The sequence below is a fragment of the Protomyctophum parallelum genome (genome assembly GCF_964188405.1).
Source record: "Protomyctophum parallelum genome assembly, chromosome: 16".
Classification (NCBI taxonomy): Eukaryota; Metazoa; Chordata; class Actinopteri; order Myctophiformes; family Myctophidae; genus Protomyctophum; species Protomyctophum parallelum.
In genome coordinates this window covers 34659784-34686960 of record NC_139711.1, presented here as the reverse complement: position 1 = coordinate 34686960, position 27177 = coordinate 34659784, and the positions used below count along the sequence as shown (strand labels likewise).

The 27177-nt window shown below is 43.6% G+C and overlaps 1 protein-coding gene across 6 annotated transcripts in view; it reads left to right on the top strand.

Moving 5' to 3' along the window:
• macrod1 (mono-ADP ribosylhydrolase 1) overlaps positions 1–27177 on the top strand; it is a 133414-nt gene that overhangs the window by 91555 nt on the left and 14682 nt on the right. For all 6 annotated transcript variants that reach the window (XR_014570521.1, XR_014570522.1, XM_083786514.1 and 3 more), the window contains exons 5-6: positions 7993–8109; positions 26162–26283. Coding sequence is in view for 4 of the 6 variants with exons in the window: in XM_083786514.1 (XP_083642640.1) it covers positions 7993–8109; positions 26162–26283 (239 nt within the window). In the remaining 2 variants the exon portion in view is untranslated. The remainder of the gene's footprint in view (positions 1–7992; positions 8110–26161; positions 26284–27177) is intronic.

The following is a 27177-nucleotide window of genomic DNA, read 5'->3' as shown; positions in this document are numbered from 1 at the left end:
TTTACACGTCAAGTTGGACAGTTCTCCATATCCTGTTTGTCAGGTCAGAGAGGCCCATCTCTCATCTTCAACTTTGGCCTAGTCCCTGTTTTGTTCTTTCGCCCCATGTTTGTGACTACAATATGTTTTCATCCCATCCCTACTTATAATGTCATGTCACATTGTTCCATCCGGTTGTTCATATTTCTCTGACTTTCTCGTCTGACATCGCGGACATGAACTATTTCCAACCAATGAACTAATGTCAACAACACTGAGGTCAATTCCCTCTTAAAACGAGGAACAATGCTACAGAAGAGTACTTCAATGCTACAGAAGAGTACTTCAATGCTACAGAAGAGTACTTCAATGCTACAGAAGAGTACTTCGGAACCCCTTGAACAATTGGATTATTTATGTAAATTAATATGTAACTGTACTTCCGAATTGCAACACATTTCTTGTCAAATTGATACTTCACGATCTTAAAGATTACTATTTATTTATTTTTTTACAGAGGTTTTCAATCCATTTCCTGGATGCTATTTTAAGGGTGTTCGCCTTGCTAACTTAAGGATTTAAAGGGCAGTTCACTAATTTAAAGGTAATAGATATTACTTCATTTTCATCTGCTGGTCTGGACATTATAACTTAAGGTCCTGGTTCAGACTTTTCATTATTCACTTCTAAAATATAAAACTATAAACATTCCCCCCCTATGGGTTAACTTAGAACCCTGTTGCGTTTTGTGTGTGTGTGTGTGTGTGTGTGTGTGTGTGTGTGTTTCTGTGTTTCTGTGTGCGTGCGTGCGTGCGTGCGTGCGTGCGTGTGTATGTGCGTGCATGCATGCACCTATACTGTCTGAAGGGTGTGTAGTTTGCATGGGTTTGAGCTTACATTGTGTGAGCGTGCTTATACAGTACATATTGTGTGTTTGTGTTTGATTCAACAGACAGACTGCCATTCTCCTAAGACTATGCAGTTCAAGGGTTCATGTTCAAAAGAGCTGTGACAAGAGCTGCCACACAGAGGCACGCACACTCATCCAATACAGTAAACCCTCTCTCTCCTGCATACTGGAACAAGACACAGCACCCGAGAAAGACCTGCTTTCCAAGGGCTGCCTATTTCTTGTTCTCTTTGATTTTCTGTTGCCCTCTGGTTCCCTCTCCTTTTCACTGTATCCATACAGTATCTCACGTAGTAGTTAGTATCTAAAGACTATTTTTATATGCCGCTTCCCTTAATGTAAGTCCCCCTCCCATGCCGCCTGCCTCCATTATCTCCCGTCCTCACTTCTCCTTTCACTCCCTGTTTTTAGTTGACGTCTCTCTCTATTTAACCCATTTAGAGCTAAGGGCCATTCTGAAAAGTTTTCTGAAAAAAGGAAAAGAAAAATATGTTGCTATAATATACAATATCGTCTTTGTCTGGTGGAAACCCAATTAAGTCCAAAACTGTTACTTTTCAGGATTCAAATTCAAGTAGCAGATCCACAAGCTCAAACGCATCACTTTGCACCACATTGTGGATCTGTTATTACTTATGCTTTGGTGTAACGCTGTAGAAGTATGGTATTCAATTACCAAATATACATACATAGAGACATGCATACATAGGGAGTCCCTATGTATGTCCCTATTAGGGACACACACATTCATTGGAGTGGAATATGCACTGCTCAAAAACACAAAAAGTTAGAATGTGGAGATAAGAGGTTTCTGCCCGACAACAGCGATATAGAACAATAACTAAAATGACACAGAGGTGTCCCCAGCTTGAAACATATACCACGTCAGACACACGCGTGCAGAATGCACTCTGACATTTATGCGCTCAGATGTGCAGTGTGAACGCAGCATGAGCACAGTGTCCAAGCCGTTTGCTCTTTACCCTAAGGGAGGTAGCCGGTGTTCAGGGCTCACCTTTCACTCCCTCGCACTTACCGTAAGCTCGCAGCACTGAAAGGCCTAGTTCAACTGGGCTCCTGCTCAGCACAGCGTGGGATTCTCCAGCACAACACAATTGCAGCTCCCATCACAAGTCCCCTGCCTGGAAGTACTGCACTGCAAAATATGTTTTAAAAGTCTATTTGTATTATACTCTAAAAGAGAGAGAAATATAAGAGACATACAGTACTAAGGCCAGATCTTATATCACTATGATGTGGATATTTGTTGACATGGGGGGTACTCCAGGGCTCTGCAGTTCCTGTGTGTTTTCCCTCAACATATCTACATGTTCCTTGCAGCTATTTTCGTCTCCCAGAATAGGGGCCCTATAGGGATCACGTGGTTAATAAGTCTCTTGTAAAAAGGATTGTCCTCATACTGTAGGTTTATTTAGTTCCCACTTATTCGTGAACTACTCTCAACATGTCAAGATTCTGTCTCTGTGGGGCTCCGCCTGGTAGCTCACCTGCCGTGTACAGTACCATATCGTACCCTATCAAGTCTCAGCTCTCAGTCCTTCCGACCAGAGGCTTTCTCTCTCTCTCTCTCTCTCTCTCTCTCTCTCTCTCTCTCCTGCCATACATCTCTCACTCTATACTCCCTGTCTAATAAAGCAGAGAATGCCGAAAAGAGGCATCTTTAAAACAATGTCTGCGTCTCTCCTATACCTACGTACGTTGCTCCCACCTCAACTGTTTCCGCCTCCGACCTCGATCCCCACCTGCTGCTTGTTCCCTCGTTGAACCTGCTCCGCCTCGTTCATCTGCACTCACAGGTCCTTCCTCCTGAGACACGCCTTAACACCAGGCTCTTACATTGCATCATCGCGGGGTTTCTCTCCCACGGCTGATAAGTGAGCTCATGCAGTATGCCGTGTGCTCTGTGCTGTGCAAACATGTAGCACTAGTGAGTATGTTTGCTTGGTGTGATGGTTGAATGTCCACGGTTCATACTATCAGTTCAAGCCCATATACTGTATGTACTGATGCCATTCTCACACCCCTTCCCCAAGTGAAGGTAGTAATACTGTGTGAAATGCGATTAAAGACGAATTCCGGTCATGAAAAAGAAAACACACCTGTGTGAAGTGAGTGGTGCAACTCTGTGTGGGGGTTCCCGGGGGGGGGGGTTCCAGACCCACAGGAACGCACCCAGGGTGCCGGCCTGATTCCGGCGAGCCGCCCTGCGTCCGAAACGGTAGAGAAATGACAGTTACCGTGTGCCGTTCCCTCTACTGTACCCTATACTGTACTGTACTGTCACTGTACTGTACTGTCACACCCGAAATCATCATACTGTATATACAGTTAATATGTGTGTTTGTGTGTGTGTTAGGTTGCGCACAGGTGGTGAAAAACAACCATGCTGCTTTCGTGCTCATACCCAGCCAGGCACCCACCCAGCCAGCCAGCCAGCCAGCCAGCCAGCCACCCACCCACCCACACACATAGCTCCGTAAGGGAGTGTTTGCACCACTCAAAAATTACTCCATGCCGAGCGTTCCATACTGATTTAGCAGATTTACCCGCCGCGACCAGAACGGGGTTTGACCCCGCCTACTTTCTTAAAGCCCTATATATATTTATTTATTTTCGCCAGTGAAATCACATGCACATTATCAGCAGAATTCAGTAAAAAAAAACGCTACTGTGGAATTCTCCTTTAAATCGTGAATGCAAATCGTAATGCAAACAGCAGAGGGCTGTAAAAAAAATTGAGAAACTACAGGATCTTTGTAAGATAAAAAAGGGGTCTTCAGTCATTTGCTACTGTATTGAGACATAATAATCATTTGTCTGTTAAATTATCTTGTGTTTAAAAATCGTAATGTGAACCTAGGATTGTGAGCCAAAGCATTCCCGGGGGTCCCCAGACAAACACGTTGAGAACCCCTGTACTAGTGCACTTTGCCCAAGACAAATTTACCCCCGTAGGACAATAAAGTATATCTCATCTCATCTCATATTCTCAGACATGCCGGCGGGCGCTGACTATTTGGTTTCCCTGCGCATTTTATGTTTGTGCTGCCCCCCCCAAGCACAGTGCATACTGTGCATATGCCTGTCGGCAGTACTGCATATTCTGTACAATTTGGAGCCTGTTAAGAGTTATATGCTTAAGGCATAATTAAAACCTCATTGCACGAGTGCCTGATGGCTTTTTTTTGGGAGTGGGGGAACGCGAGTCCACCTTCTGAGACACTGTCTGTTAATGAACATATAATGTTCAATGTTAAATGCTGCACCCAAGCCCAACACAAATTAAATGTACGTAACATTCACCAGTGCCGGCATTCATTCAGTTTTAATGAATGCTTTTAATGATTCATTTGATTATTTGTCACCCTCAGTTGAAACCCTGCACAGAAACCTTTCAAATATATCACTCACAGCTGCCAAAAATAGTAATGAGACACTGTCTTGACCAGACCGTTTAAAATGAATGGCAACTTATAAATTGGGCCTGTAATTATTACAATTGGACGGGTCAAGAACAGGTGAACAAATCAATCTTACAATGAACAGGGACACTATGTAAGAAGATCCACAGGGCTAGGGGATGTTTTAATTAATGAGTATCCGTGAGATCAATAATAGAGATTGGCATAACCAGGCTTGAACCATAGACTGTAAAAAATATGGACAAAGCGTTTCGTGGGTCTAACATGAACGTAAAATGAAGCCTGTCAGTCCTTGAATTGTACATCGCCATCTTTCTAGATCCGTTTGGGCCCAGCTGGCCATTGGCTGGCCCAGACAACGAGGCGGGACTTCCCCCCTTCTTCTCCGTTGGTTTTTATTTTGACTCGAGTGGGTGGGGAATCCCGATCATAGACTGTAACGGTAGCCACGCCCCTCAGAACATACGCACTTTATGGTAATTTTTTTTATAAATGGGACCATCATTTTCCAAAAATAATATTATGAATGAGACTTTAAACTAGTGACTGGAAGCAGAAAGTATTCATGACCATGTTTATTAAGGTAATACAGTCTAGGTGAAGTTGGGCTTCTATGGGGCTATGGGTTTTTTTGGGCCCAATGACAGCGCCACAACAGGCCATTATATGAACTTTCAGGAAATCCCGATTTCCTTAGTAGCTTCACAAAATATCTGTCTGACTGCCCCCCTGGCTTGAACTCATGAGACAAGTGCAAGGATATTATAACTTTCTAGTGCTGAAACTTGGGGTGCATTATTTTCTCCAAGATTGCATTTGGTTTGCAAATTACCGTACGCTGAGTGTCATTAATTTGATCAGACTATAACTGAAACTGGCAAATGTGTAAATATCCTTTCCAATTTAATTATCCCCCACGTCTCATAGAATGATCTATGGGGCTTTATCAAAGACAAATAATGAATGTTATGGCAATGCCAGTTCTCCTTCATTTTGGAAATAACTTGTAAAATGAACTTGAAAACTATAATTAAGTGACAACTGAATCCTTTAACACATTAGGTAACTTTCAATCACTGTACCGTTATGCTGTTAGCCAAGGTGTGTAGTAATAAAGGAAGCTAATTAAGTGACATGACTGACAGATATGTATAGTTTCATGAATATCAGGGGAAAGGATTAAATGAAAAGCTGCTAATGGTCAAGGTGATCATTCACGCATGATCTGACACATTATCTCTCAGCACAATGCTTTGGCCTTCACTGCAGTCGCAGTACCTATTGTAGTACCTATAATGTGGCGTATAATTTGATCATCTTTCAGTTTCACCATTATAAAAATCACACCTGTGTGAACCGAGTGGTGCAATTCCCCTCTCTCTCTCTCTCTCTCTCTCTCTCTCTCTCTCAGCACTACCCCTCTCTCTGTTTCTGGCACCCCCTACTGGTATTAATAAATGCACGCACGCAGCATCTTGATCCCTCTGTTTTGGGTAACTATCGACCCATTTCAAATCTACCCTTTCTGGGCAAGGTTTTAGAAAAATGCATCTTTCATCAATTGGATGTGTTTCTACAGAACAATAATGTGCACAACAAATTCCAATCTGGCTTTAGGAAAGGTCACAGTACAGAAACAGCACTTGTAAAAGTAATGAATGATCTTAGGGTCAGGGTGTCTGCTGACAAGAAACATGTATCCGTTCTCTTACTTCTAGATCTAACGGCTGCATTTGACACGATTGATCATTCAATTTTAATACAGCGTCTGGAGCACTGGATAGGCCTGTCTGGTACGGCCCTGTCCTGGTTTTCCTCCTACCTATCAAATAGAAGTTACTTTGTCAATCTAGCCGAGTTTGACTCAGACAAACACGACATCAGTTCTGGTATTCCACAGGGCTCGATTCTTGGCCCTCTGCTTTTCTCCTTATACATACTGCCATTGGGCGAACTCATTGCCAATCACGGAGTCAATTTTCATTTCTATGCTGATGATACCCAACTATATCTTTCTGTGGCTCCAGATGATCCCTGTGCTTTAGACCCGCTGGTTACCTGTCTGTCTAGCATCAAATGTTGGATGAATGAGAACCTTCTCAAGCTAAATGAGGATAAGACAGAAGTTCTCATAATCGGTTCTAGTGAACAGAAAGAATCAATATTAAGCAGACTTGGCAACCTGACTGTAGAAAGTAACAGTACAGTAAAGAACCTGGGGGTTATTATTGATTCTGAATTTAATTTTAATTCACACATTAATCATGTTACCAAGATTGCCTTTTTTCACCTTAGAAATATTGCACGAATGTGTCCTTGGACGATGCAAAAACGCTAATCCACGCCTTTGTTTTTTCTCGGCCTGATTACTGCAATGCACTTTTTTCAGGACTGCCTAAGAAAACAACTGACAGATTACAACTTGACCAAAATGCAGCAGCCAGAGTTTTAACTAGAACTAAGATGAGAGAACATATTACTCCAGTTTTGGCATCACTGCACTGGCTTCCGGTTGTTTTTAGGATTTATTTTAAAATTATTTTACTTGTCTATAAAGCTCTCAATGGTCTCGCACCTTCCTACCTACATGACTGCCTGCCTAAATATGTCCCAAACCGCCCCCTAAGGTCTTCCACTGCTGGCCTGCTCGCTTTGCCTAAAAAAATGGCAACAAAAAAATACGGGGAAGCAGCTTTTTGCTTCTACGGGCCGTCGGCATGGAACAAGCTCCCACTGTACCTTCGTCAGGCAGCCTCTGTAGACATTTTTAAAGCTCAGCTCAAGAACCACTTCTACAACATTGCTTTTAATTGATCTTTTATTTTTTATTTTTTATTTTTTTTGTTATTCATGTCCTCACTGTATTGCATTACTGCTTGTTTTTTGTCGTTGCCTTGCTTTTCTTTTATTCTCCATTGTTCTGTAAAGCACTTTGATCTGCATTTCATGTCATGAACGGTGCTATACAAATAAAGTTTTATTATTATTATTATTACCCCACACGGACATTGCTGGCCATTGCTGGTTTCACGCATGCACACCACTCGTGCTCATGACGGATACATGATACACACGGACATTCCTGGTTGTAGGAGTGGTTGCACCACTCAAAAATATAATGGTATAATGGTGTTCACATTGAAAATAGCAGATGTATAAAACAGTACAACAGTATGTCCACTATGCACTGCATTGAGGAGGCAGAGGACAGGGTGAGATGGAGGATGATAATTCACTGTGTACAGTTTAGGGTTGTCACAATTATTACATAATAATCGTCTAATTGCAATAAGAAGCTTACAACTTGTTTTATACTTTTTAAAAGTATAACATTTATAAAAATGCCAGTAATCTTGGTATATTTCAGCTATTTGACATATCCCTGTGCACTTCTTTATTACAAAGCCAAGGCAAACAGAAATCACCAACTTAAATGTGTAATCATGATTGCCATATCACTGAAGGGAACAGCCCAAAGGAAAAGAAGAAGAAGACACTGTTTCCTGTCAAGTTTTTCAGAAAACTCAGGTTTTAGGAGGTAATTCCCAAAAAAACGCCAAAATCTATTGGCAGTTTTTTGGATTGGCCTCAGGTTTAAATGTTTATATTCCTCTCACCTCACGTAGGCTCTTTTCCTGTCTTCTCCTGTGCTCCCCACAGTGGACGGAGCCATCCACCGGGCTGCTGGTCCCCTGCTGAAGAAGGAGTGTGCCTCGCTCAACGGCTGTGAGACTGGCCAGGCCAAGATCACCTGCGGCTATGGCCTCCCAGCAAAGTGTGAGTGTACACTGCATAGTACGTGATCATACTGTCATACATATACGTACCGGTATGTTTGTGTGTCTGTGAATATGAATATGTGTGTATGTGTATGTGTATGTATATGTGTATGTGTATGTGTATATATATCAAACTTATAAAGCTTAAACTCCATTCACATGTAACAGGTAACAGTTTTTCACTTTTCAATGTGAGTTCAGGCACCAACACATAAGGATCTAACAGTTTCCATAGAGATGTCTTGTCGTAATTCTATTCATAGCTAAGTGTAAAGCCTATAATCTATATTATGCGCTTATCTAGTGTTTTTTATTATTGTCAAGGAGCCCTAGTAGGATATGCAATAGACCAGTGGTTTTCAACCCTTTTCATATATTCACCTCTTACTGGTAATACTGTAGCAGTAAGATGCCCTGAGGGCAAGAAGCGAGGGTCGCACCGGAATCCACCTGGGTGACGGCAGACTGCTGGGCGAGGTCAGATCAACATACTGTATGGAATTAATTATGTACCGGACATATATGGTCTTGAGTGTACAGGGTTTGATGAGGTCAGATCAACATATGGAATGTCAGAACAGGTCAGCTCCATATATGGAGATTTAAGGGTGGCTTTTATGATCCCGTCTTCTCCATGTATGTCTATCCAGGGTTTGATGAAGTCAGTCTCATGATCTTCATATACGGAGACGGCCATATATTGTGGCGTGACGTGTCACGAGGTGTGATGTGTCACGAGGCGTGATGTCACAAGGCGTGACCATATATGGAGGCGTGATGTCACAAGGCGTGACCATATATGGAGATTTTATGTCACGAAGCGTGACCATATATGGAAGCGCGATGTCACGAGACGTGACCATATATGGAGGCGTGACCGACCGAGACGCAGGTTATCCCTAAACCCTCCCCCTTTATCATACAACAGCTGTGGGTGTGGCTTCAGTTCAGGTGGATCACCACCAACCAGGCATACTTAAAACACAATCAGTGCCGGGATTCCTTCAAAATAGAAGCTCTGGGGTGCCAGAAAGACATGGTCGCTTTTACTCTAAACCCCCTCCCCCTTCAGAAATGAAGCCTTTAGTATATCCATCAGATCAAAACCACGGAGAGCGCCCTAGATGAGCAGATACGAGGCATTCTTTCTGCCGCACTAACAGCTAATCAAACAGTAGGCTAATTATGACTGAAAAGCGAAGGACGGTGGCCGAGAGTCGGACTGAAAAAAATTCAGAATATAATCCCCTCCCCTCGCTTGATATCATTGAGGATGCGCTAGGACGTGTACACACGTCCAATGCATCCCTCGATTGGATTCCCTAGGATGTGTGGATATGTCCTACGGACGGAAACGCTTAATGAACTGCTGGTGGTGGTGTCCACTGTCCACATAAAAACATTTTAACAAATACTGTACACTTTTTGTCAGTTGAAACCTGACCTATATCCTCTCGGTTTGCTATGAGAACATTTGCGCGACCTAGTCCTGATTTACCTGCTCGAGTCTGACCCCATGCCCCCCCCCCCATACCGCCTAAGCCAATGGGAGTCTGACCCCATACTCTGAAACGCCGCCGAAGCCAATGGGAGTCTGACCCTATACTCTGAAACGCCACCAGCCAATTGCGTAGTAGCGACCGAGTCATGATTGGCTCCTTCCTAAGCTATGACACGCGCACCGTGGAAGTGTGCACCAAGACCACACTCTGCAACCATAGAAATATATAAACAGTGCATTAACATTCGTATGTGACACTCGGCAGATTTTGTAAGCTTTGTTTAGATGTGTGAAGGGTTGTTTTTGATCGATACGCGACTGGCTGTATACATGCCGTGGTACCGCGTGCAATGAGCACTGCACCACTGCATGTAGCCTTACTGGTATATCTCTGGTCACCTACATAGCAAGTAGCAACAATCTGCACAGATCACGAAAAAACAACAGCAACACGATAAATACTTTTAGTTCCACGTCAAGATGACAGGAAGACTTTTTTTAGCAGGTAGTACAGCAGGTATAAGCCTTGATGTGAAGTAAAAAACGGCATGCGCTATATATGGTTATGTCTGATCTGATCCCCCAGTACTAGAAGTAGAACATTATGCATTACTTTGGTTTCAGTCTGTCCCCCAGCCTATCTGTAGACGCCAGACTGGCAGCACAAAAACGTTGTCATACGATGAAAGTAGAATAACGCATCGTACAACAGAGTGACATCTGAAAAGTGCACAAATCCGATCTGATCACACTTGCTAATAACAGTGTGGACAGACTGTCCTACAAAGATCAGATTTGCCTACAATCTGAACAAATCCTAAGAGCCCAAAAGGCTGCTATACACATGTATCTCATCAGAAAAGAGTCAAAGACCTTTCAAAAATAACCTTGAATTGCAATTTACATGCACATGTCACACCATTTCTAATCATACTGTAAGCAGAAGACTATCAAATCCACTGAAGCTCCGATTCCAAAGAAAAAAGTCAAATCCCACACACATTCCTGCGTTGATTCATTAAAAACGAGTCGACATTTCAGTCGCAAGGACCTTTGTCAAGACAGCATGTCTTGTGTTGTTTTTGATCGCAAGGACCTTTCTCAAGGTAACTGTCTTGAAGAAAGGTCCTTGTCACCTTTCTTTAATAATTCAATGTGGAAGTCTGTGTGAGAAGAATGTACTTTTTTGGCCGGGAATTAATCATACACATAACTCGTCTCGTATTCAAAGACACACCTGTGAATATACCGTTCTCATGCATCTACACATTTCCCACGTAGCCTAGCTCTCTCCCGTTGTTACTGTATATATCTTGTTCCTCCCCCAACCCTCTCATTCTCTTCTGATCTCTCTCGGACTGTAATAATAATGTGGCCTTTCTAAGGCAATCACAGTGTGTGGTTAATACATACTGTGATATAGGGTACGAGCCTAGCTCTGAATGTATTTATGAGATGGTTCTACTACAGTAGGTATATGTGTTCGTGCACGTGTGTGCGTGTGCGTGCGAGAGAGAGAGAGAGCGACACAGACAGGTTAGATTAGAGAACGGTGAGACTGCGATATCGGCTCACATTGCCACTGAGAGTTTAAGTTCACACAGTGGGAGAGTGAGTGAGTGACCAAAGGAGATAGAAGGGGGGCGGGGTGACAACGGCAGGGCTTGACATTGGCCCGGTTTCCCAAAGGACACCTCTTACACCATGGTGTAAGAAGTGGTGTTGCACATGCTCAGTTGCTCCTCTAGGCTGCACACAGAAGCCTGTGAACATAGACATTCCGTGCATAGATGTGCCACGCAATGGTAGGCCTCAGGCCTGAGGCCTGGTATGGTAGGCCTCAGGTCTACCATTCTGAAATGTAATGTAATAATGTTTGGACAGCTGACAGTAGGCTCTCTTTACTCGGGCCATTAAACTTGTAGCACTGCATGTGTACTCACCCAATAATTAATCCCTAAGACTTGGAGTCAGATATTGTTCTCTAGTTTCATATCCATTTGAAAGTTCTGGCAGAACTAGTAAAATATCACCACTTTTCCACGAGGAAAAGCTGGACTGAAAATAGTAAAACTCCCTTTGGGAACAGTCAATGTTTGGGAAGCACAAACGTATGGGGCACACATTTGGCAGGTGTGTTGTGATTGGTATTTTGTGTGCCCCATACATTTGTGCTTCCTAAAGGAAGTTTTGATGTGTTCAGTCCTGCACTCATTCCAGGCCCCTCACGGGAGATAATGTCATCCGAATGCAGCTGGTGTAAAAGTGGAGATATTTTACTAAATACTCGATCTATGGCTGTGTATTTGGAATATATGATGACAAGACATTCTAGGGCTATTAACTTATCTAATATTCAAACTAGGGTTGTGAAATTAACTGAGTTAACTGAGATAATTCATTTGTGAAATGAATTAGATGATCCATGCTTGGATGCCCCGCCCCATACATCCCATTGACTCTGCACTATCTAGCCCTATCTGCATGGCAATAGTTACGGGGTGAGAGACAGAAAGACACCATCCACACTGGATTTGTTATAAAGAATAAAAATATACATACATACGTAGTCCTACTGTATGTTAAATGTATATCCGCCTTCTGACATTTATCTTACCATTAATTCACACAACAATATACAGAAGAACATGGCATATTTTACATAGTTCGAATGGTGATTAATCATGATAAATACATTTTGAAGCTATGATTAATCTGATTAAAATGTGTAATCATTTGACAGCCAGAATTCAAATATTTATTCGCCAAACTAACTTATAGTTAGTGGATTTAAAATGTATTTGTGTGTGCTCGTGCTCCGGACAAGTGACTTTTGTGCCCAGACAAGTATGTGAATGGGAAATGTACTTGTACGAAGGACAAGTACCTCAAAGAGTTAAATGCCTACATGGTCAGTCTGCCAAGCGTGCGTGGTTATGACCGATCTATGGCTGTGTATTTTAAATACATACATGTAATGCATGCAAGATCGCAGACATTAGGGCTATTAACAATATTGGAATGGTGATTATTAGGAAAGCCAGACAATACTGCCAGACAATAGTGTTGGCTGCTATAGGAGTGTCACAGAAAAAGTGAAACCAAGAGTCACTTGTCCAACGGACAAGTAAATTTTTAATGCACTTTTAATGTATTACTTGTCCCGGACAAGCGGACAAGCCTTAATGTCAAGCCCTGCCTATAAGAGAGGGAGAGATGGCGGGTGGAGGTTTGAAGGGAGGGAGACAGAATTTAGGAGGAGATGAGGTGTTCTCGAGTTGTCTGTTTGACTTTGTTACACTCCCTCGTTTAACTTTGACGCTGGTTGCCACAATGTGCGACGGGGTGAATGTGTATCTGTGTGGGACGAGCACTGCGCGCACACGCTCCCTCGTACTTAATGTACGATGGAGCGTAGACAGATATTACGTAGACAGATATTAGCTATTGCTAATAACTCAAAGTGTGTCTGCTCCACTGCTTAAACACTCACAACGGGCCTTGATTACACCTCACAGCAGGAGGGCAGAGAGAAGGGACCACAACACAGACGGGGAGAGAGTACAGAGTGTGAGAGAGAGAGAGAGAGAGAGAGAGAGAGAGAGAGACAGAGTGAGAGAGAGAGAGAGAGGACCAGGGAACCAGAAACTGAAGACTTGCCATTGTTCATTTTTCTGAAATAAACCATGGGGGAAAACCATGGCGGCATACAGTCCCAAATTTAGGACACTCATGGATGTATAGTATACTGCAACAGGCTTCAACATAATAATTTAGCTTGTCGACGTGGCTGGCTGGTCTCTATCAACCCATGATACCAAGTGCCCATCACACGCTAACCCTGCCCCCCCACCAGCGGCAACATCTCAGCACCGTAACCTAGCAACACAGCACTCACATGACGGAGGAGCGTCGCTGCATGGTGAGCGAGAGTCACGTACAATTTGGGGATGTTGATAAATGACCGTTGGCACATTTCGAGCACGCGCTCATAAATGCTCATATTAGCCAAAACCTGGTGGCAGTGGAGTGGAGCAATATGGTCAGTTTGGACCGTATGCAGCTTAATTAACAATTAATTAAGAGAGCAGCAGCCAAGTGGGTGCTTCGAGGTTGGACTCCGTGTGCGCGGTATACACATATACGTGAGTGTGAGTGTGTAAAATGTGTTTATTTGTTATTGAATGGCGCTCTTACAAGTGGGCATTGGGCTTGTATATGTGTATGTGAACAAATACACATGCGTGTGTGCGCTCGCGTACGTACGTGCGTGCGTGCTCTACGGTTGACAGAAAGGGGAGTGTAGGGCAGGTGCGGTCGACCAGACAACCCAGCGCCCCAGAGCTCACCTGTGTACCAATACACACAGCTGTTACCCAGCTAGTTTGTTCCCCACTTGGCTCTCATTCCCCTGCTGAGCATGCTAACATACACATGGAGACTCGCTGGGGAGTGACGGGGTGAGGGAGAGAGAAAATGAGTGAGAGAGAGAGAGAGCAGGATCAGAATCACTTTCTCTAGTGGATAAAATAAATGCACTACAGCGTGTCTCGATGATGTTGGCTGATGACATTTGGATATATGGATTTTTATTGTTTCTCCCCAATTTAGTCGTTATGTTAATTAGTTCCACCCACACACACGTGTCACTGTTGTTGTATCCTACTGGCTCACCTGCCAGTGAGGAGCCCCCACCGCCCCCTCCCGCCTTACACTCCCTTCTGACGGGTGCCGCCCCCAGCCCGTAGGAGTACATGCATGGCTTCCCTCCCACACGGGCATGCATACATGATACTAATGAAGGCTCTGTTCCATTCTGGTCAAGCAGATTCAGGGTGCTGCTATAGAGCTCCGCAGTCCCGCCCCCTATCATAACGACGCCAGGCCCAGGAAATTAATCCCAATGCATTTTTCCCATAGACATTTCAAAAAGTATTTATTTAAATACCTTTTAAACGTCATACGAAGCCAACTCAAGTCGTGACAAATCATGACAACAAACCAAACAAATAATTACAAAGAAGAAAAACAACAAAAAAAAGTGTTTTTTCCTACTTTCTAATTCTTTCCTTGGCCCAAAACATTGTGTTTATTGTCATGATTTGTCACGACAAGAGTTGGCTTTGTCCGCGGCGTGAAGGTCTTTAAATAAATACTTTCTGATATGAAAAGTCTATGAGGAAAATGAACGGGGATTTATTTTCCGGGTCTCTCGAGGGGGCGGGACTGCGACGCTCTATTGTGCATGTTGGCTCACTGGAAACACTCTGCTACACCAGTGGCCCAGTGGCCCATTCCAAATGGCCCTGTACGGGTCTGTAACTCTGAGAGTGTACAAATGGAACCAAAAACATTTGGTTTCCAATTGTACACTCTGTTATGGGGGGCCTTAAAATGTAAAAGTTTGAAAACCACTGTACACTAAATGGAACAGAGCCTTACTGTGAAAGAAGTAGGGAAGTGGCCTTGAAGTAGGAAGAGTTATTCAGTGTACGTCATGTTTGACACTCGATAAAGCCAAATGCACCACAGAGGATTTGGAACCCACAACCTCCACTACACTTGAGCTTGTATATCTCCTATTTTATAGGAAGTATAAATCAGTCTTTACTGTATCTCCTCACCTTGCACTACACCGTCATGGTCAGGACCTATAGCCCATTCTGTTGCTCTGGAGATTTATGTTACGTTTTTTGGAACTGAACCAATTTAATGGCATCTTAAAGTGAAGTATACTTTCCACTCTGAGTAGCCATTTTGTTTCTGAATGAGAGTCGGTCCTTCACTCTAAACATCTTTTTAGACCTTCTGAACGAATCTGACATGAAATTTACTGGCAAAAAAGGCTTATCTAGAATACAAACCCAAAATCACATGGTGTGTGTGTGTGTGTGTGTGTGTGTGTGTGTGTGTGTGTGTGTGTGTGTGTGTGTGTGTGTGTGTGTGTGTGTGTGTGTGTGTGTGTGTGTGTGTGTGTGTGTGTGTGTGTGTGTGTGTGTGTGTGTGTGTGTGTGTGTGTGTGTGTGTGTGTGTGTCTGATAGTGTTAAATTACTTGTGGGTTACTTTCAGGGTTAAATCAACACTATTTACTGCATACAAACTTTTGACTAAAGTTAACACTTTGATACTGTCTTCAAACGCTGCGTGTGTGAAACTCTGTAGGAGGATAGAAAGACTGAGGAATCCTGGGAGGGGGAGGGCCAAGCGGAGGGACGGATGGAGGAAATGAAAGAGATGGAAAACAGAGAGACGGGGAGCGGCAAATGAGGACTGAAGTCTTTAGAGCGAGGCGGAGGTGAAGCTAACCGAGATGCCAAGAAACAGATCTATTGCTCTGTGAAATGCTGGGTATCATTCCGCCACCCCCCACCCCCACCACCACCATTTCTTTCTTCCTCTGTCCATCTCTGCATCTCTCGATCTGTCCCTCCTTTCAGTCGGTCTCCAATTCCATTCCCTTGGTGGCCAATTAACTCTAATTAAAATCCTCACTTTAGACCTCCCTAGCGCCTCCTCTCTCTCTCTCTCTCTCTCTCTCTCTCTCTCTCTCTCCCTGTAATGTGTCTCTTCTGCAACCTTCTTCCACAGCTCCACCTGCTCCTATACTCTTCTTATCTCCTCCTTTCCATCTCTCTCTATCACAACCTCCCTCCTAACCTCCCTCTTACACCTCCTTTTCACCTCTCTTCGCCTTCCCCTACCTTCTGTTCACCCATTCCACCCTGCTAGAAGCCCCTCTTCTCCCTTCCTCCTTGCTTCCGTCTCACACCCTTTGTTCCAATCATCATCACCACCAGCAGCAGCAGTATTGACGTTATGTTGTTCATAGTGCCAGTAGACTTGAAACAGCCCTGGGCAAAAACACTTGCAAGCGCAAGAGCTCGCTATACTCGACAAGTTTGTTTTAATTTCGTATTTATATATATTTTTTTCATTCTAACAAGGTTGTCGACATCTTCGCTTCTTCCTGCCTCGGTGTCAGCAGTGTGATTCTAACCAGGTGTGAAAAAGCAGTCAAAGCTGATGGTGGTGGGTGGTGGTGATGATCACAGCAGCGGCTCTTGGTGTTAATTCATTCACTTATTTATTTCGTCTTAGAGGAAGTTAAGGGATCTAAAAAGAAAAGAAAAAGAAAAGCCAGTGTTGCTTGGCTCCGAGAAGAGCTGCTGGTGGTAGCGGTGTTGTTGCCGGGGTGGGGCAACCAAAGTCTTTTATGCTCGCAGATGAAGAGAATTACATCCGCTCCTTTTAGCATCGGCAACATGTTCTTCTCGCTGCATCCGCTCGGTCTCCCCGCGGCTGCCTGTTTAGAATAACTGCCCCACTCTCTTAGAAATGTAGAAAAAGATAGAGAGAATGAGGCAGAGAGAGACAGAGAGAGAGAGAGAGAGAGGCTGATGGCCCTTACAAGGCCTGAGTTCTTTCATGCCAGAAGCCAGGGCCTGGATTTAAGAGCTGTGTCCGCTTGGCTGAGCACGAACTGAGGCCCAGTAGCCAAAGGGCCCACCAGTCTTTTCCTGCCCTGATTCAAAAGGGGTATTTAAAAAGAGCTAAAGAAAGGCAAGAGACAGATGGAGCTATGAGAAAAGAGAGGCGACAGAGAGAAAGAGAGAGGGAGACAAGAAAGGAAGAGGAGGGGATGGATGAACGGACAATGACTATGGAAAGCGGAGGCAGCCTTGCACTCGGAGACTCGCAGGTAAGAATGGCAAAGAGGCCAGGAGGGAGGAGCGGGTGAGAGAGGGATGACCGGAGTCGAAGAAGAGCAACAACAATAGGCAGGAGAAATGCTAGATTAACACACAATAGAGAAGTGGGAGCCAGTGTCACTGTGTGGCACAGAGTCAAGGTCTCTAATGACTTGTGCCAGTGTGTCACAATGCACACAATGCTGATAGGCCCCCACACAGAACACAAATACACACTCATTAAAACACGCACGTACGCATGCGTGCGCGCACACACACTTACACACACACAAAAATGTGCGCACACTCACACATACACACATTCTCACACACACATTGTGTGTGTGTGTGATTATACTTGCAGAAAATTGCAGAAAATTATTTCATCCACTGATGCGACATTAAAGTCGAGTTTGAGTTGATGGATGGTCCCGATTTGCTGCTGCATTGTTCAACCTTCTGTTATGTTACTTAATTTCCTTTCCTTTCTTCTCTGTTTACATGTTTGGTTTATTTACCATGATTGTTTTGTTGTTTTGCTTTTTGCGTCACTCAGATTTTTCATTACTCAGTCATTATTATCGATTCTCTTTCTCTTTTTAAGTAGATTCAATTCTGGTTCTAATTGTATGCTTTTCTGAAATGCTCCCTGATGAAAAGCATCAAGTCCATAAATACATATTCACAACCTTTTCAGAGGACCTGATTGCACCTCAGGGGAATCACATGTAATTCAAAGTATCTTCTGCAAAGACATTTAAATGCTTAGAACTTCTACGGAAACATTTAAGCTGGCATTCTGGCATTATTTTTTGTGAAACAGAACCGCTTGCAGAGGCTCTGCTCTTGTCATCTTTAGCAAGCTAACAGAAGAGAGAGCTGAGACAGCAGCACATTTAGAGGTGGCGAGGCGGGGCTGCTCCCATGTGTGCAGGGCTGCTCCCGTGTGTGTGTGTGTGTGTGTGTGTGTGTGTGTGTGTGTGTGTGTGTGTGTGTGTGTGTGTGTGTGTGTGTGTGTGTGTGTGTGTGTGTGTGTGTGTGTGTGTGTGTGTGTGTGTGTGTGTGTGTGTGTGTGTGTGTGCGTGTGCGCGCCCGTTTGTTTGTGTGCTAATAGCAGATTTACAAGCTCAAAATACGATACATGCTTCATACATTGAAGCATTGTAGATCACGTTGTTGTAGATTGGCTATTGTGGCCGTGCGACACCATTGTACGACAAACAAGAAAACAACTGACAGATTACAACTTGTCCAAAATGCAGCATCCAGAGTTTTAACTAGAACTAAGATGAGAGAACATATTATTCCAGTTTTGGCATCACTGCACTGGCTTCCGGTTGTTTTTAGGATTGATTTAAAAATTATTTTACTTGTCTATAAAGCTCTCAATGGTCTCGCACCTTCCTACCTACATGACTGCCTGCCTAAATATGTCCCAAACCGCCCCCTAAGGTCTTCCACTGCTGGCCTGCTCGCTTTGCCTAAAGAAATGGCAACTAAAAAATACGGGGAAGCAGCTTTTTGCTTCTACGGGCCGTCGGCATGGAACAAGCTCCCACTGTACCTTCGTCAGGCAGCCTCTGTAGACATTTTTAAAGCTCAGCTCAAGACCCACTTCTACAACATTGCTTTTAATTGATCTTTTATTTTTTATTTTTTGTTATTCATGTCCTCACTGTATTGCATTACTGCTTGTTTTTTTAATGTCGTTGCCTTGCTTTTCTTTTATTCTCCATTGTTCTGTAAAGCACTTTGAGCTGCATTTCATGTCATGAAAGGTGCTATACAAATAAAGTTTTATTATTATTATTATTATTAAACTATCAACTAGGGTAAGGGTTAAACTAAATAAAAATCATTGCAATTTCAGGAACATTATAACAATAATAATAATAATAATAATAACCAGATGGAACAGACTAAACTTTGAATGTACTGCATGGCCACCGATTTCCTGATTTTCTTAAAGTTTTGACTGATTTTCTCTCCAACAAACAATGTTGGAGGATAAAGAATCTATTACAAGGAGGCTTATGTCCCAATAATAATCTTCTGGTTCCAGAACGGGCATCATAGAGCTAGAGAAGTTAACATTAAATGATTGATTGGTGGTTATTTGTGTCATTTTAGATTTTAGCCATATAAATATAGAACTTCCATTATGTTCTGAAAGTGATATAATAACTCAGTCTCAGTATTGTCTATTACTATTTTCCCTATGAGATTTCTGTAAATACAGTAGTTCTGTTGCTCGCAGAGTAAAAAGAGTAATTCAAATGTTTATTGTACAGTTTAATCAAACAGCAAACTCACTTTCCGTACTTGCGTAACACAGAATGTCAGCTGCTGCTTTCCACTTTCTGTCTGTCTTGTTCTGTCCATTCCATGCTCCTAACCTGACTCCACCAGAAAACTATTTCATCCACTAATGCGACATTAAAGTCGAGTTTGAGTTGATGGATGGTCCCGATTTGCTGCTGCATTGTTCAACCTTCTGTTATGTTACTTAATTTCCTTTCCTGGTCTCTCTCGGGCAGAGACGATGTACTCCGAACAAAATCTGATCGGAGTGATATGCGGCCACTAGAGGCGGGATCAACGCGAGACTGGTGACGTAACAAGACTACAACTCGAAATTATTATGGAGATATCAGATTTTTGTCCCGCTGCTTCCGGTTCATTGTTTCTGCTTGAGAGAGACCAGATCAAGGTAGGAGGAGGGAACCAGTGAACTCAATCTGGCGGAGTCAGGTTAGCTCCCATCCACACTTTGTTGAATTCACACCCTTATTAGTTAAGTTAGAACTAAGAGGTTCAATGTCGTGACTGAGTGCAAAAGCGTGAACCAATGACAGACCTCTGACACCAGGGAGTCCATATTTGGCCATGGCTATCTTGCTGGGAGGCCATATACAGTATGGACATACCGTAACTCAACGGGATGACATCTTTTTGGGGCGGTTCTGGACAACCGTGGGTCCGACCGACTCGACACCAGGCACTGCACTCCCTGTGGTGGGGAGTTAGATATTATTATATTCAGCATGCATCTCACAATGATATAACTTGACGTCAAAGTTTGGTACAGTATTTTGCCACTCAACTTGAGTGGCAAATTGAACTATGTACTGTACACAACTATGTACTGTACACCTCAAGGTCCCCCTTTTGTGCATTTTAAATGAAAGCCAAGAAGAAAAAGAATAGCAGATTAATACTTTCACATTTTATTTTGAATAACAACTAATACTGTTTATGAAGTTCAATAACCAAGTTAAAATTCTAACCATTGAATTGTGATGTCACCAGAAATATTTGGCTCTGAAATAATACTTGAATAGTACATGAGATGCCATAGGCTAAAGGCTATACCAATTCAATTTTACTCGCAGCTACTGGATTGTTTAATCATCAAAACAGATTGATAAACTGGCCCTAGCTACTACATCTCAGTCTGTCTTGCTCTTGCCACACAAAGGTGAGCCGACTGAGCTCTCTTTGCTCACAGCTCTCTCTCTCTCTCTCTCTCTCTCTCTTTCTCTCTCTCAATCCATCACTCTCAAGCATTCCATCATACTCCGTCACTCACTTTGACACATATTCTGACTCTATTGGACCCACTCTCTCACACACACACACACACACACACACACACACACACACACACACACACACACACACACACACACACACGTGCCCATTTACTTTCTTTGACAGATGCACACTAAGGCTCTTTGATATAACTCTCTTTGATATACACAGTATACACACTTGCGCATGCACCCACACACGCTGACAGACACACACACACACACACACACACACACACACACACATACTGGCACTCACTCTTCCATTCCCCATTTCTCCTGTCACCTCAGTAACTGCGCACACACACATTTTCTCCGCTCCACATCACATCCTCTGTCTCTCACTCACACACCCAAAATCTCTAACATCACATCGTCACATAGTCTGCTAACTCTCCAGTCTCATTCTCTCAGACCCACCATAACAAACCGCTCCTGTCCCCCCTCTCTCTCTCTCTCTCTCTGTCTCTCTCTCTCTCTCTCTCTCTCTCTCTGTCTCTCTCTCTCTCTGTCTCTCTCTCTCTCTCTCTCTCTCTCTCTCTCTCTCTCTGTCTCTCTCTCTGTCTCGCTGGGTGATGGGTGATGTGGGGCAGCCGTGCGGGGGGGAGAGGGGGAAGTTGGGTGATGAATGGTGGAACTAAAGCAACCTGCCGATCGATAATGTAAACAGGAGCGGAGAGAGGCGGTAAATAACCCCGCCTCCTGACAGCACTGTCTGCCTTGGGTGACAGAATGGGGGGGGGGGGGGGCAGGAGGAGTAGGGTGGGGGGGGGGGGGTGTAGGACCATGAAGTCAGAGAATGTAGGTGGGGGGGGGGGGGGGGGTTGGAATGGAGGGAGGGAGAGGAATGGGAATGATGGAGAGAAGGTATGACAGGATGAAACACAATGTGTGTGTGTGTGTGTGTGTGTGTGTGTGTGTGTGTGTGTGTGTGTGTGTGTGTGTGTGTGTGGGGACGGGGGGGGTGAACTGGGGAGAGAGGGGATGGATGGGTGGGTCGGGGGGTGGGTGGATGGATGGATGGATGGATGGAGAGGGTGGCGGAGGGTGAACAAGGAGTGAAAGCATGATGGAGGGAACCTAGAATGAGATTCAGAGTTGAAGAATGAGGGAAAGATGGATAGTGACACACAGAGAGAGAGAGAGGCAATGGCATCGGTAAACCTTTCTTTTAGAGGAAAAAGGCTAATTAGGTTCGCAATGAAAAAGATGGCTGTGGAAATTATGGATTAAATTTCAGTTTTAGGTGTGTGTGTGCGTGTGTGTGTGTGTGCGCGTGCGTATTTGCAGACTTGACATTTAGCAGATGACATGCAGATGGATGATCACTAAGTGACCTGCTGTTGAACTGATCAAACACGCACGCACACGCGTACAGTCGTACACGCACAAACACACAACCAAATCCTGACCTCGTCCACCTGGCCAGATTCAGATTCAGTTTATTGTCACTTGGATGCATTGGTTAGGTACTGTACATATGTGAAAAATGTACGCTTGAAAGCTCCAATACAATAAGAACATGATGGAAACGGCAACCTAAAAACACTCAATAAACAATAAAAACAGGGCAAGAATATCAATGAAAGTGCATAGTGCATTTACTGTTATTTAACTGAATGGTCAGGTGATGTATTGGCTTGGTGAAATTACACACCCACGCGCACACACACACACACACACACACACACACACACACACACACACACACACACACACACACACACACACACACACACACACACACACACACACACACACACACACACACACACACACACACACACACAGATAGAGAGAGAGAGAGAGAGACACAGATAGAAAGATGCATGCACGCACCCACTTGTTCGTATACACTTGCTAGAGCAGGGGTTCTCAACGTTTCTGGCTGGGGAGCCCCGGAAATGCTTTGGCCATGTCTCGCGACCATTGGCCATGCCTCGCGCCCCCCCTCCCCACCAACAATACAAACTGTAAAACCTAACCTTAATAACAGAGAAGATATATCATAAATGAATACTGAAACCAGATATAATCCTATCCTATAATATAATATCATTATATAATATATAATATATATATATCCATTCCTTATATAATAAAGTTTATGCATGGACCACGTAGTATGTAAACTCTTCATTTCCATTTTCCAGCCATTCATTTGCAAAAAAAAATATATATATAATAATTTTTTTAATATAATTTGAGGACCCCCCCAAAATAATTTGGCGACCCCCCCTGTCCCCTGAGGGGTCGCGACCACGGGTTGAGAACCCCTGTGCTAGAGCACCATTCACTGACACACGCTCACTCACCTGTCACTATTGATCTAATTCTGACTGGATGACCTTTTGAGTAAACAAACACCTGCTCTCATGAACAATTATATTCACACATATAGTTATTATAGCATTTCCACATATTGGCACACTTGTAACCAAGATAAAATTGTGCAATCCTCTTGGTTCTTGTGAGACATGTGCAGAGTACACTGTATACATGTACTACGTATATTCTCTTTTTTGGTGTGTACTTTCATCAACATACAGTACGTGTAATTATCATTTGAATTGGCGCGATGGAACTTCAGAAAGCATATAAAGCAATACATGTTGCCGTTCTATAACAAGCTGGAAGCTCAGCTTGGTGGAGCATTGATCACTTAGCCCATTTTAGGCGGGAACCCCTTTTGGTGCTGGCATTACGTTATGCTTTAGCTATTTAAAAATAGCAGATCTACAAGCTCATAGTGCGCCACCGAGTGGCGTGCTACGAGCTTGTAGGTCTGCTATTTTTTTTTATCGAAGAGCGACTGACATAGAAGACATTTTTAGAATCTGATCTCAGGTCAGAATGGAAAACTGTCAGGATGTAGAAGACATTTTTAGAATCTGATCTCACTGTCAGAATGGGTAAATAATGAAACTGTCAGGATGTAATAGACATTTTTAGAATCTGATCTCAGGTCAGAATGGGTTAACAAACTGCAAACTCCCCAGTTTGACTCCAGCCCTGCATGGGAACCAGCGGTGCACATCGTCTCTCCTCGCTCCCTGCCTTTGCTTTCCCATCTCTCTCCGCTCTCTCCCGTCTGAATAATCAATGCAATGCCATAATAAATAGTCTTTAAAAATAGCAGCCATCCCAGACTCTACCCATTTCATACTTGTTCCCATGCTCAGAGCAGACTTATATACACTCATCCATACCTGTGCTAGCCTGATGCTGCACTGTGTCTCAAGCCTCACAGCATCTCATCCGATAATATCAAGCTTGCCATCAATCTCAACAACAATAGGCTAATGGAACAGCTGACCCTGCGGGTTTGAGAAAGCCTGCTCAGCAGTTCAGCAAACTTTGACCTGATGATTCTCCTACTGTACTTCCGTCATTGGCACATTGGGAACGGTTTGTATCGACAGCTGTTGCTGGAAATTCCTTGTGTCTCCAGTTCTGTCCCCAAGTGACTTAAACAGAAATATCTGTCAGTGCTTACCATTGGTTAGCGGGGATGAGTACTGAGGATCAATACCCATTTCAAACAATTCCAATTTTTGGGGCGTTATTGATATTGATTTTGACGCATCAAGAGCTATCCAGCAGTATTGAAAAGGCTTCAGAATTATTCACTCTTACAGTAGCCTCTCAGGTTTTACCTCAAAGGGGAAATCAATGTGGTATTGTGTGATGATATTTAGAAAAGTAATTAGTGTGCCGAATGATTTGTCATTAAATACACTTGTGCAGGAATGTATGACATTAATTTGAAAACACTGTACATTTTGACGTATATAGATAGGCTCTTTATATTGAGTTTGTGCTTGAAATGTACTGCTAGGCTGTAAGCATGGTTGGTTTGTGATATTTATGCAGAAGGTCTGTTCAAAGATTATGTTTAATTCAGTTTAAGTCTGTTTCATCGGGGTTCAGGTTGTATGCAAGACCCAGCATCATAAATAGGTCATCTCTACAGAACTACTGGTTCCCAAACACTGGGTTGGGAACCGTTTGTGGCTCGCGGACATATTTGTATGGGTCATGATGAGTAAATAAATATCACTTTATTTTGGGTTTCCCATTTAGTTTTTAATTATTATTTCAAACATTAAAACAGAAAAGAAAATAACTTGAACAATTTGAACAAGTTTCATAAATAAATAACATTTTAAATCCAAGAAATTCCATAGATTAGAAAACAGAAGTAGTGAAAAGTTATTTTGGGTCCTGGAGACACCAGAGCTTGTGAATGATTAGAACCATTGGAACACCGGTTGTATTTTCCATCCTGAAACAACATAACGCTTTGGGACGTACTGTACAAGGTTTCCACCGGACAGCAACAACATCTACTGGTTGAAGGAGACTTGCTAATGAAAACAACACTAAAGCCTGCATGCACACATGAAAACGTAGAGGAAAATAATCACAAATGGCATGCTATTGAACTATGCGTGGTGTTGCAGGCAGCAGCGGCAGATAGCGTTTGAGTCCAAATTGTTACATCATTCCTCTGTAATGGCCTCTGATCCCGAGGGGGTTGGGTTGGGGGGGTTGTGTGTGTGTGTGTGTGTGTGTGTGTGGGGGGGGGGGGGGGGTGTTAGATGAAATAGGGCTTCTTGTGTGTCTTTCTCAGTGCTGTGGAGCGAGTGCAGTTTGCATGGGGCGCTTGTTAACTGTTTGTTGCAACCGTGTGTGTGTGTGCGTGTGTGCGTGTGTGCATGCGTGCATGAGCGTGCTTGTACGTGTGTGTCCGTGCTGATCACAGACCTTGGATTCATGCTGAGAGCAACATGCAGAGCCTCATCAGAATGTGTGGTTTGCACTGGTGTTACTTGGCACACAGGGGCCGGGGATGAAACACATCTCTGCTTCTCAGTCTCTCTGTCTCTCTCTCTCACACACACACACACACACACACACACACACACACACACACACACACACACACATAGTCACTCTCTTTCACTTGCTATTTGGTCGGTCTTACACACACACACACACACACACACACACACACCCACACACACACAGTCACACACTCGTAATTATTTTGTTCTTCCTGTCTTTATCCTCTTTATTTTGTTCCTTAATCCCCCCCCCCCCCACACACACACACACACACACACACATAATGCACACTCTTTCTCTCTCTCCCCCAAAACCCACCCGCCCTCCTTTTCCTGCTTTCTCTTACTCATCTCTCTCCCCTTCTCTCCTTACTCACGCTGTGCTCCCTCCCTCCCTCCCTCCCTCCCTCTCTGCCTCACCAGATGTGATCCACACGGTGGGGCCTGTTGCCAGGGGAGGCGTCGGGGGGGAGGAGAGGACCAGACTCAGAGGCTGCTACAGGAACAGCCTGGAGATCGCCACCAAGAACAATGTCCGCTCCTTGGTGAGTTGGTGCGAGGGGAGGGGAGGGGAGGGGAGGGGAGAGGAAAAAGACCTTTCTGAACGATCAAAATATGAACTGTGCTTAAATATAGCAGAGTTTGGAGCATTTCATTAAGTGTGCAAGTCATATCTTTCTGTGCACGCCTCACAATAGAACCAGGGCCAATTAGACGTCAAGCCTCCGAGTAGCAAATCGATCGGATGTGCCTGGAAATTCTCAGAATGACACAAATTTGGCCTACTCTTGGGCATGGGAGAAGAAAAAATGTATACTCCCTTAATTGGGAAAGAGCTGCTAAAGCCACCAGGATTTAGGTGAGCTTGAGAGTGGTGTTGAACTGTTAAGAGTACGTGCATGGTGCTGCATGGTAACGCTTGACAAAGAACAAGCTTATTAAAAGTTACAGTTCAGATAGATTTAATAATTTATATGACTGTCTTTGTACAGCAGGTGTGATATTTCAGCACAAGCCATTTCTAAGTTTCTAAGAAATGCACAACAGTCAACATTCTCTGCAATATTTATACAGTACCCATGCCAATGCTACGGCCACTTGCCAGTCTTCCACATCTCCCTGCTATTATTGTAGCACGCTATCACAACTACAAGACACTGTACTACACGTACATTATGTATTAATGTTACTTAACGCTTGATCAGTCTACATGGACAGGGAATGAATAGCATACATGATTGCAAGATACTTCTTTCATAATGGATATCTTTTTAATTCAGTGGAGATGACCGAGGTGCTCTTTTTAAAAGTGCTCTACAATTCGAAAGTGTGGCAAGTGCCACACACTTCACCTCCCGATAATACACACATTAATTGATTTTAATTTATTTAGCAGCGACACATTCATTAACATCACTATTCATTTCACTCATTTCCCC